This window comes from Lissotriton helveticus, chromosome 5_1, assembly GCF_964261635.1.
Source record: "Lissotriton helveticus chromosome 5_1, aLisHel1.1, whole genome shotgun sequence".
Lineage (NCBI taxonomy): Eukaryota > Metazoa > Chordata > Amphibia > Caudata > Salamandridae > Lissotriton > Lissotriton helveticus.
The window spans coordinates 578,878,978-578,891,430 of NC_136065.1; the positions used below are offsets into that span (position 1 = coordinate 578,878,978).

General features: G+C 45.5%; 1 protein-coding gene across 2 annotated transcripts in view; it reads right to left on the reverse strand.

Annotated features, from left to right (window-relative positions):
- Positions 1-12,453, reverse strand: part of KIF20B (kinesin family member 20B) — a 608,549-nt gene that overhangs the window by 442,680 nt on the left and 153,416 nt on the right. For both annotated transcript variants that reach the window (XM_078642920.1, XM_078642919.1), the window contains exon 8: positions 10,253-10,483. In XM_078642920.1, coding sequence (XP_078499046.1) covers positions 10,253-10,483 — 231 coding nt within the window. The remainder of the gene's footprint in view (positions 1-10,252; positions 10,484-12,453) is intronic.

Below are 12,453 nucleotides of genomic sequence, written 5' to 3' on the forward strand. Positions count from 1 at the left end.
AACAGAGGGGAAACAGAGGGGAAACAGAGGGGAAACAGAGGGGAAACAGAGGGGAAACAGAGGGGAAACAGGCAGCAGCATGCGGTGAGGCCAGGCAGCAGCATGCGGTGAGGCCAGGCAGCAGCGTGTGGTGTAGTGGCCCGGGGCTGCAGGTGTGGAGGGTCACAGCATGCTAGTGGCAGAAGTCCAGGACTCCTGGCACTGGGCCAAAAACCGACGAACAGGTATGCGCCCGACTTCTCTCTGCCCTGGATCCTGGACCCTCGATGTTGGGCCAGTATGAGCATTTTGAATATTTCCTTCCAGGGGAAGGCATTCAGAGGGTAAAGATCTATGTGAGGACGAAGGCTTCCATCCTTCTTCGGCACAAGGAAATTGCTGAAGCAACAACCGGAGTCTATTTCGGAGTGCCTCACCCTGTCAATGGCACCTTTGGGCAGTAGAGCTGGCACCTCCTGTAGTAAAATAGGTGGGTGCTTCTCCGAATGCTGCTCTGATGTGGTAGAAGCTATAGTAAATGCAAAAACAACAGTTAAAGGACAGAATGCAGAACAATGTCATACATTCATCCCAGTACAGAGATCTGGGCCTAAATCCATCGTTTTTTTGCACTCCACACCACCCCAGTTCAGACATGGCCATATGCAAATCAGCCTCGACCCAGTGACTCATGGGAACAGTCCAGCCCGAACTGCCAAGCCATGTCTTCCCTGGACCGCAATCAAGCATCCTAGACCGGTTTCTGGCTATCAGCCGTCTTCAGCCAGGATAGCTTCAGTGGATTAACTGCGTGATTCCTCAGTGGTGCCCAGCGCACTTGGGCAGCCCCACTTGCCTTCTTTGTTGGAGTGCAGCCTGGACTGCCACCCCTGGCTGCTCCCCGCTGGCTCCCTGAACAAGCAGCACTTCTCCAGGTACCTGCGGGAATCAGCAGCTTTCATCTCTCAGCCAGCCATTGGGGAAAAGGGGAGGCATGACAGCGCTACCCTCAGTTTTAGGAGATGGGGTCCCAAACTCCACATTTGGGCATAAACAGCCCAGAGGATGTGGTCCCCTGGCTAGTGGAACATCTAGGAAGGGAGCTAGACACATGCCCACTCTTTGGAAAAATTGTAAGCATCAGACCCTGGGGAGGAGGGGGGGAACCGCGGGGGAAGGAATGAGCCTGGGGAGTGGGGTGGGGCACACACGCCCCCCCTACCTGGGAAAAAATGAAGGAATGATCTTTGTGCTGACCCTTCCCTGGCCTACCCCATGTGAGGGGGTGGGGGCTTAGCAGCTGGGCAGCGGAGCTCCACTCCACGTGTGCTGCGATTGTTTACGGGGGGGGGGGTAAGGTTGAATGTCAAATCCTTCTCCTGCATGCATCTCGGGCCGCATTGGGCCATTTTACTGTGGGGTAATTTTGCTCCTGGTGGAAAGCCCTAGCCTTTGCTCAGGCCTCCTGGCTTCTACGGTGGCAAACTCTACAGGGGGCTGGTTCACCTAGCTCCCTGCGCCAGCCTTAGTCCTTGGTTGCCTCTGGAGCTACTCTCCACTGCGGCGCATTAGTCCGCACCGAGTCATGGTGTTTAAGGGGGAACAGTCTCCCTGGTCCTGGGGCAACTGCCTGCAAAGTACTTAGTCTAGATGGATGTCAGGGGGCTTCTCCTTCCAGTTGACCTTGGCTGCCGCCTCCAGTCCTAGTGTCCAGCAGAAAGTCACAACAAAGAGAGACCACTCCCCCTTGCCCAAAACCTTTTAAGTGGGGTTGGTAGTTTCCAGAAGTGAGGCACTTTTGGTCTATCTTGGTGTGCCGCATGTCACAACCCCTCATGCGCGCTCTGTGTAGTGGTCCTAGCATGCAGGGCTCATGTTGTATTAGCCCTGTGGTGTTTAATGGTACACTAGGATACCATGACTGATGTTCCCCAAAGTCCACAATTCCATTGCGCTCTAGTCCCTGAAAGGGCTCCCCAGAACCAATCAACCAATAGAGTGCCTTTCACACACTGGTATTAGGGCCAAGGTGTTTTCCATGGAGTGTCTTCAAGCTTCCACGAGAACCCAGTGAACCAATAGTGGACATGGCACCTGCTAATACTAGGGCCTTGGTGCGGTTTTCCATTATGCATGTTCGAGCAAAAACGATACATTTGATTCTTGGTCAATTGGTTCCAACCGTCAAGTTGCACCTGCCCTTCCTGTAAGATCAAAGCAAGTTCACAAACACGTGTTTCCTTCAAGGGTCGTGGAGAACCTTTCAAGCGGCCATATGCACCACGTGCACTAGCTACATCTGTTGAATCTTCCAGAGGGTATATAAATCACTCCCCAGCCATTGCTTGGCCTCATTTCCTGCAGAGCAAGCTTTACTCTTACCCCTCATCTGAAGAATCCAGCTAAAACCGAGAAGCGCTCTAGTCTACTTCAAGTCCAAGTTGGACTGGTGGCTCCAGCACCCTTGACACATCTATTACTCCTGTACAGCTATTCCTGTTCCACTGCGACTCCCATAGTGAAAGCCTCGAGATGTTCTTCAAACTTCAGACAAGTGGAAGTACTTGGCATCCGGTTAGTGTGCACTAATTCTGCTATAGTAGTAAGCAGGACAGAGTACCTGCATTTTCAAAGACTATAGACTTTTCCTCCATGCCCTCTACGGGATTCCCTCCAGCACTTCTTAGGTGTTCATGCTCCGGACCCTTCTTGTAACCTTGGCGCTTGAGCCATCATTGCACTAGAACTAAAGAATGAAGCTCAGTTTTTCTCTGATGAACAGGGATGCCAAGAGAAAGCACTTCAGAGTGTTTGATATATGAACCTTGTACCGAGATCTATATTCAAAGTTTAAACCTTGGGAGTGCCAGTAACTCCAACCTGTATTTCAAGTTGATTCCTGGGAGTGTCCCACACTCCAATCTGATTTTGTTTACTCTCCTCTCATGCCATGCTGCTGATGAAACCTATAAGTATATGTCACTGAGGGAAATACATGGTCATTGTATATAGAGGCCTAGTAGAGTACTGATGGTAACTGCCTCCTCTTTGTTACTGCCAGTGTGTTGTGCCTTTGCAAAACCAGAGGATCTGGTCCAGTGTAGGTCTACCTCGCAAACAAGTGGTCTCAGAAGTGACAAATCATGTTACACAGTGTACATAGCTGCTGGGAAGATCCAGGACCACAAGTCTCTTTTCTTATTTTATCACAACCTCACCACATGAGCTATACAGATATCTTATTGGAACTTGCAGAATTTGTTTTCCCGAACAGTTTACGCTTAGTTTCAATAGGTCACTGGTGTCTGTAGAACTTGAAAGCGGCCTAGTCCCAGGGGCGACTAGGAATCCAACGTGCACTACGAATTAATGTGTCATACGTATTATGAAAACAAATTTTTTAATTAAACATTGTACTATGTCCATTTTCGCATGGATTTACATCATAATTCGAATTGTTTATGTTTACCAGCACACACATTTACAACAATGAAGGCAAATTACAAACATTCTAAATCAAATTTAGACTAAAACAAAAAGACAGAACCTAATGCATTTCGGGACTCTGGGTCCCTTAGTCAGTGGTAATCTGTGGAAGGAAAGAAATGAGCACTCATGGGTCAACTGGAATAGTCGAAGTCATTTTTTCAGTCATGTCAATAGTTCTACACCCAACACCTTTCATAGTGAAGTAAGTGTCCTAATATGCCAAGAAAAGACTAGTCACTTACTGCAGCTAGGACGGCGTGTTAAGCGGTATCTGTATGAACAAGGCGTATTTGAGGTGGCAGCAAATCAATCGAAGTTTGTAAGTAAGATCGTGCAAATAATTCACGTAACTACAGCGATCACGTGATTTAGGGCACCTACAATAAAATATAATGCTATTACAATGTTGTAAATCGACATTAGATGAACGAGTCTACATATATGAAATCTGTCTCAACGCAAAGAAGTGTCAGTATCGTTCCAAATGATGGTGGGATCGACACCATCATTTGGAACGATACTGACTTCTTTGCACCAATATTCCTCATCGACTTAGTTTATACCACCGAGCACGGTGAGAGATTTCATATGTGTAGACTTGTTCATCTAATGCAGATTTACAGCATTGTAATAGCATTATATTTTATTGCTACATCACGTGGTCACGTGCTTTATTCCACTGAACATTTATTAACTCAGTCGCTATAGGTATGTGAATTAGTTGCACGATCTTACTTACAACCGTCGTAGATTGGTTTGCTGCCAACTCAAATACGCCTTGTTGGTCTTATTGTTCATACAGATACCGCTTTACACGAAGTCCTAGCAGCATTAAGTGACTCGTCTTTTCTTGCAATGATATTATGACACTTACTTCGCTATGAAAGGTGTTGGGTGTATAACAAATAGTTTCTTACCGGTCGGTGTAGTTTTGCAGCTTGAAGATCTTTCTGAATTCACTATGCTGTGCATTATTCCGCGGTCTAGTGGTTGGGTCCGAAATCTTAGTCTTTTCTTTCTTTTTTTTTTGTAGCCCAGGTGGGCGTCTACTTCCCACCTTTTGGTGTACTTCCTGTGACGTCAGCACGCTTCCTGCGGAAGCTCCCACTGTTGGGCGCCATCTTCGGATTCTTTTTTCTTGTTTTTGTGTTCCATTTATGAATCCTTTGGCAATGTTTTCTCTTTCTTCTTCAATAAGTGATTTTTCCGCTTTGTCCTTTAAGGTGTCTGTTTCTATATTGTTCTTGCATTACCACCTTCTTCTCCTGCCTCATCTTTCTGGCGGAGGTGGGTGGGTTCGCTAGTGAATCCAGAACGATCTTCAAGCTGCAAAACTACACCGTCAGGTAAGACACTATTCGTTTTGCAGCGTGAATCTTTCTGGATTCACTATGCTGTGCATAGACTTTGTAGCGGTTTGTTATGTTTGTGGCGGCTGGGTGGAAGAGGAGCGTTGGTTGTTGAATATATGTTGAAGCACCTTCTGTCCTACTTGTGCTTCCTTTTCATTTGTATATCCACACAGTAGTGCTTAGTGAACGTGTGCTCTGAAGCCCATGTTGCCGCCAGGCATTTGTCCTGAATGGATGTGTTAGCCAGAAAGGCTATTGTTGCTCCATTCTTCCTGGTAGAGTGGGCTTGTGCCCCCTCTGCTAGTTTCTGGCCTGCCTGTTTGTGGCAGAATAGTATAGTTTGTGCGATCCATCGTGCGATGGTTCCCTTTGTTACTGGTCTACCCAGGAAACTGCTTGCGAAGGACACAAAGAACTGCTTTGTTTTCCTGTGCTCCTTAGTTCTTTCCATGCAATGCATCATAGCTCTTCTAGCGTCCAGAGTGTGCAGTGCCCTCTCTGCGCTTGTGGATGGTTTCTGAAAGAAGCTTGGTATTTGTACTGTCTGGTTCATGTGGAACCTCGACACCATCATTGGCATAAAGTGTGGGTCAGTTCTCATTATCACCCTATCATTGTGTATTTGAATGTAGGGTTCTTTACCGGATCATTACCGGATTCAAGTAACTAATACTGCTAATGGATGCTCCGAACCACAGACTTCTCACCTTTAAAAAATAAATTAGCGCAGTACCTATCCTGTGGTGGGCCTGTGGAAGGAGTCTAAACGTTCTACAGGATTAAACATCCAAAATGTCCTTCCCTTGTGACCGGCTGGTCAAGGCAATTTTTCAAACATGTGCACGGAGGCAGCCTGACAAATATTCTTTTGGCGGCTGCCCCTGGGCAAAAACGCAGCAGGTTTTAATGCAGAGGACTACCTAAATAGATCAAATTCTCTTCCACTCTGCGTAATCTATCTTTGCCCCAGAAATCCCCACAAAGAGCGGATTGTTTACCCTTGGGTCTTCAGTGTGATGGAAGTGAAAGTTCAGTGCTTTTCTGGAGTGCCAACCATGGAATCTCTCCTCTTTGGTGGGGTGATGTGCAGCAAAGAACATCATCAGTGTGACGGACTGTGCAACATGAAAGGGGTTAAGAACCTGTGGTAGAAAGGCCACCCTAGATCTCAGCACCAGTTTGCCTTCAAAGAAGGTGGTGTAGGGTGGCTAGACCAAAAGAGCTTAACGCTAACTCAGCTGAGGTGATTGCTAAAAGAACAACAATCATCAGGGTCCAGAGACAAAGTACAACTGTGCGATGGCTCAAAATGGGTGCATATAAGAAAAGTAAGGACTACATTAAAGTCCCACTGTGGCATCACTAAGGGTTAATGAGGTAAAGTGGATTAAACCTTTGAGAAATCAAATACCGCAATTGTACTTTTATGGTCGTATGACCAAAATAAAGTTTTCTATGATGATGAAATCACATCACACGTGATTTGAGCAAAGACTGCTGGTCCGTTCGAAAGGGCCAACAGATAACCATTAACAACGATCACTGCAAGTCATTGCTGGGCCAAAGATCAATAAATTAAAAAAAAGGCATCCAATTGTTTGACCTGCAAACATATCCATAATATGAGAGTCAACCCAAGCCACAAACTTATCATAGTGTCCAGTGTAAACAGACTTTGAAGGACACTTCTTCGCAAGGACTGCACCCACTAATTCGAGAGGAAAATCGAAAGCAGTCAGATGCTGCCTCTCAATCTCCAAGCATGAAGATGTAGATTGCTCAGGCCAGGGTGCAAGATCTCCTGCCCTGCTGCTGTGACATAGGATAAAATTAGGAGTTTGAATATCTAAACTAGGTCAAAGGAGTAACAAGTTTATTTCCAAGGCCAGGACTACCTCTACCACTCCTTTAGCCAAAAGAGCCAGCCAATCCTGCAGCAAAATAGACAAGTGGACTTCCAAAAGCTCTGATGTAGGTGGAAGAAACAGAGGATCGGAAAGGAACGGCAGAGCGTAACCCCAATTAACTATTTGCAGGACCCACCTGTCGGGTGTTATGTCCAGCCACTAAAAGAGAAAATGACTGATCCCTCCTAGGGATATCATGAGCTGATAATGGCAAACTAAAGCAGCTTGGAGGCTACTGCAGAAGGGGCTGGGAAATGGGAGGTTCACTGCGCCTGCAGACTTGGAGGCGATCTGTTTTAATCCCCGACTCCGAATGGACGGGGTACTAGTTGTTGGGTTGGTGGGCCTCTGCATTGACTATAAGTGAAAAACCCCTGCCGATGCCTCGAGAGGAGCAAAATTGCTAAGGATACTGCCTTGTGGATGTGGAGAGACGGATGGGATGTGCAATGGCTCTACTTTCTATATTTCTCTAGGACGAGTCAGCCTTCTCACCAAAAAGTGAAGACCATTCAAAAGACATCCATGAGTAATGCCTGAACACCACCTTCGAAACCAGTTGATGTCTTACAAACGCGACGTCGGAGCACCACACTAGTTACGACTGCTCTGCCAAAACAGTCTGTCATGTCATAGGTTATATCTGGCTGCATCCTAGTCATCCTGAATAGCTTGAGCCAGATTGGATTTGAACTCCACAGGGACTGCTGGTAAGATCTATGCAACAGAGTCCCATAAAGTGTCGGGAGCACCTGCCCAGCAAAAAGTTGGCATTGACTAACGGAAGGGCAAGGTTAAAGAGAAAACTTATTCCTCAAATGTATCAACCCTTTGACTACCTATCTGAAGGGGTCATACTAAAAGTTTGGGTGGACCTTGCTAGTGGAGGCCTAAAACACTTGACTCTCCAGAGTAGGTGATGCACTAAAAACTGAGGGTTATCCAGAGCTGGTTTGTAGCGTCCTACGAAGTCTGCCCAGGATGCAGAACTTTAGCAGGTATATTGATTTCACGTCAAAAGATGGCAATTACAAGTCCATGACTTCAGCTGCATGTCTGATGACCACAGCAAATGACTGTCTTTGGATGATGAACAGAGGGGGGTGGGGGGGGGGGGGGGGGGATAGAGAACCCAACGAAGAAAAGTGGGCCAATACAAGTCCACTGGCCTCTTGGGTCCAGAGAGAAGTGGTCATCATTTTGAAAAATAAATTAATCTCCATTATTATGAAAGGCTGCCTCGTTTCGGTCAGAATCCTTTCGGTAAAATGCTGGAGCTCTGTAATGCAACTCCTAGGCAAAGGTGCCAATTTATCTGAGTTGAAATGAACAGGGGCAGTCAGGACAAGACTGTTGGGGACTGAACCTCGATCAAGACCGGTTCAGTTTAGAGTAGGACAAGAGAATAGGATTAAAACCCTCCTCCAGCATCAGAGTTGATGTGGCAGGAAACCGCATGGATCGTGGTGCCAGACATGCAGCCTGCTCCAGAGTCTGAGCTGAATCTGCAACAGGTTCAGGAGGCAAAGGCAGCGCCGAGAGCAGACATGTCAGTTGTAACTCAACTGCAAGCCATAAGATAGTTGTGGCCCAAAGGTGCACAGAGAGATCCTGCATGTTCCCAAAAATTTGCAACAGTTTCCATGAACGCTTCAACCTGTTGCGGCATCACTAATAGACTTGGAAATTCAGGGTGCATCAGTAAACTACAGAATCTGCTCCTCAACAGGGGACAGCGTATGAGCCCAGGGTGCTTCTTGACATCTGCTCCGAATGAGATTGGTCAGGTTCCAACAATCATCACTTGGACTTCTTAGTTATTCTTTCGGATTTTGACTTGCCCAAAGACTTGGACCACGAAGATGGATCCCAGAAGGGGCTCCAATAGCAGGAACGGTCAAGCACTACCACTTCAACATAAACAACTTCTTCTGGTGGTCAACAAATTAGCATGGCTTGGTGTTCCCAAATCAACTAGGGGTGCAAAAGACCACATTCTCGCACAACTTGAGTAAGTGGCCCGAACCCAAGCACCACAAACTTCATGAGGGGGGTGGGGGATGAAACCTGCTTGCGACAGTCCTATATAAACATATGTAAAGAAGCTTGCCATAAATACTTTAACAAGCGATGAGAAACTCTGAACCTACATATGAAAGCACAGAAAGAAAGTAACTGACGTCCGGGTGTTTGGGTGGAGCTTGTTAGTGGCTCCTGACATCACTTCCGCAGCTGAGCAGATTTGATTCTGAGCCGCACAACATCAGCTCAGGGTCGGTGCTGAAAAATCTTCTGGACCCAATCTGGCACCTGGGGATATTCTCAAATTGATTATCCATCAGAAAGAAGTGTTTCACACATTCAGAAAAGGTGGACAGCAGGTTTTTAGGATGCTGAAGTAAGGGTACAAGTTAGGCCTGAAGCCATGTTTAACTCACCAACTCTGTGGATGGTACAATAGGTGCCGTAGCCCACAGGTGGCCCTTAACGTACAAGCCCTGGGTGCCTTTTTTACAACATATACTAGGCATTTGAAGACCAATTAAAGAGGTCAATCACGAGTAAGCCATTTTGACCATGTTAAAATGTGAGCATAGGCACTTCACTTCTGTTTAGCAGGGGTAAAGTGCACATGGTTTTAAGTCTAGCAAAACAGAGCAACCACTGGGGAGAACATTCATGCGAAAAATGGTCATTTCCTGAGGAGCACTTTTCCCAACTGCCATAAAAAACACAAACCGTTTCCAAAATACCTATGAAAACATAGTCCTGCCCCGTATTAGGGTATCGGTGCCTGCAGAAATCTTCCAATAATGAGACATGGCAACCTCTTAAAATCGGGCTAGAAGATGAGAAAGAACACACACAGCTTTCAACTTGCCCCAAGTCAAAAGGATTATTTTTGATCGGTTCTGATTTTTCAGCGTACTTTTATCTTCTATTTTTATATTTATGGACAAACCATGGTTATCCAAAGTTTTTACCTGGTCAGTGATGGATGAACATGGTTGGACCATTGTTTCAGTAGTGCCCTTCACAAGCCTACATTGTCCATACTTACAATGGGATAAATAAAGCAATGTCAAAGCATTCTAGGTGAAGATGGACAAGTGGAAGAAATGGCAAGACTAGCTTAAGGTCATCATCATGGCATATTGCAGGCACATGGAGTCTAAGATGTACATTTCAGCATTCATTGAAAATCGGTTTCAGCTTAACATGTGGCAGGAAGAACTGCTGAGAATACGACTGGCCCAGAAACAAAAAATGTAACTTGCAATTAAAGAAAAATTGGTCCATCTTTATTACTTCAATGTGTTGCGGGGCTGTACTAAATGGAGAAGCAGGCTATATGAGGCTAGTTGGTGGGCATGCACAGCAGAACACCGCCCATTTTTTCAGTCCTTTGGCACATTTCCCAAGTACATAAATTCACCACGATTCTAAACACTCCATACTATTGCCAGCTTCACATACAATCTCCACTCACTTCCCAGAAATACATGATGAATTAAATTCAGTTACCTTTCACAAAGGAACATCCTTTAATATCTTGAGCAAGCCGCAGGGTCTTTCTTTTGTGGAACTTGCTAGTAGATATTGGCTCCAGTAAATCATAAATGCACTCATTGTAGATTTCGCAAAAAGAAACCCAAACCGAGAACCTCACTGAACTGAACTCATTCAGGTCACTCAGCCCTGTGTCCTTTGCTTGTTCTTCAGGATCAAGAGAGGCATCAGAGTTCTGCAAACATCCTGGCAAATAAATACAATTAGGATCAGTATTTTACAGGAATTAGAAATGTTCAAACCAACCAAGCAGGCTCCTACGCAGCATTTCAGTTCAATTTAAATAAGGTAAAGTGTCAGGAGAAGAACATTTAGTGTTAACAAACTTGTGGTTAGGTGGAGACTAAGGATCATACTTTTTTGCAATGTAATTAATCTTTGTATTTTTACAACCCTGCCACAAAATACATTACAACTATTAAGGATGACCTTATTGAAATTACATTTGCAATTCACTGTTTGGAATGTTTTACTAAACATAGATCCGGTCTCTTGACCACTGATGGCTCCTAGTGAATGTCCAAATCAGGGTGGATATCCAGGGTATGAAATCTCAAAAAGACAACAGCAATCAGACTCCCTGTTTACAAAGAGTACAACTAATGAAAGACGTGTATTTCAAGAAACCCTAGACCAACTTGATTTGGCAGTTGTGTCCTGAGCCCAAGAATTCCAATTCATCAGGCGAGTTAAATATGTAAAAATAAACCCATTCCAAAGGCAATGAATGACATTTTTTCTTCCCACCGAGAATTCCACCATAATTTTTCTTAAGTAAGCTTACATTTGCATACTCCCTATGCCATTTGTTTCTGTTCATACAAGCAGAGATTTCTGGGCAATTTAAGAGAAATAGGTAGATGTCAAAGGGACTATGAATGCTACAATAGATACAAAATGCGTCAGCGAGGTTGACTGACAGAGAATTAGATGTGTACAGCGAATCCCAAGTAACTAGAGCAGAGCAAAGCAATAACACTACCAGCTTTGGTACTGTATTGCATTGTATAATTTTGTGGCTTTTTGGTAACCAAAATAAATTTGGACTTGAAGTTGCATATATTAAATGGGCTGAAATACGGTTATGCACACACAAAAGAAGCTACCCTGAATAAGTCCCGATTCTATACACGAGGGCAAGCACTCTACACTTACTTCAGTGGGGTGCTGGGCATCTCAAAAAATGTGAAGGCCTGTCCTCACACACCACTAGGTGTCATGATTAATCATCGGCAGTCCTTGCTCTCTAAAAACTGCGTTTGGTAGAGAGCGGGCCTATAGCACAAGTTACTTGTGTAACGATATATCTGTAAGAGACATTAGTTAGTGATAGTTACCTTCGAATATACTCAGGTGTCAGACTGGATCCGGAAAGTTTGTCAGCAGTACCCCAGCGCGTCGGTAGGCGTTGTCATAAGGCGCGTCGTCGCCAAAATGACGTCACTGGAGCTACTTAGACACACCCACATGCGCTGACGTCAATTCTGTACACTACTTTCCGCGCCAGGAACGCAGAGCTATGTAAGATACTACCCACTGGCACAATGAAACTAGGGCACTAAAAGGGATGACCTTAACCTTAGAAATCAGTTCGCAGAATGGGGAGGATGGGTGGGGCGGTAAGGAATCAATCACTAACTAATGTATCTTACAGATACATCGTTACACAAGTAACTTGTGCATCTGAAAGAGACATGTTTGTGATAGATTACCTACCTTAGAATAGATACCCCAGCAATACAAACCCCAGTGTGGGTCTGCGAACAAAGTTCACACCAGAAAATCACGGAGAACAGAACGGCCAAAGAAGCAGTCTCTCTGGACTAGACTGTCAAGGCAATAATGCTTAGTAAAAGGGTGCCGCGAGGCCCACCTGGCTGCCCGACAGATGTTTGCAGGGGGACACCACGTCCCAATGCAGTAGTAGCTGCTGTCGCCCTGGTAAAATGGGCACGCAAACCCACCGGAGGTTCCTTTTTAGCCAGAGAATAACAAGCTTTGATACACAAGACGACCCAGAGGGAGATATATAGGGGTCCCCTACTTCCTAAACTAGATAGTCCTCTTGTGTTCAGCCCAGCATTTCTTGGTGCACACGTAGCCAACAAAGAGCTGGTCATCCACCCGGAACGGTTGTGTGCGATTCAAATAGAATG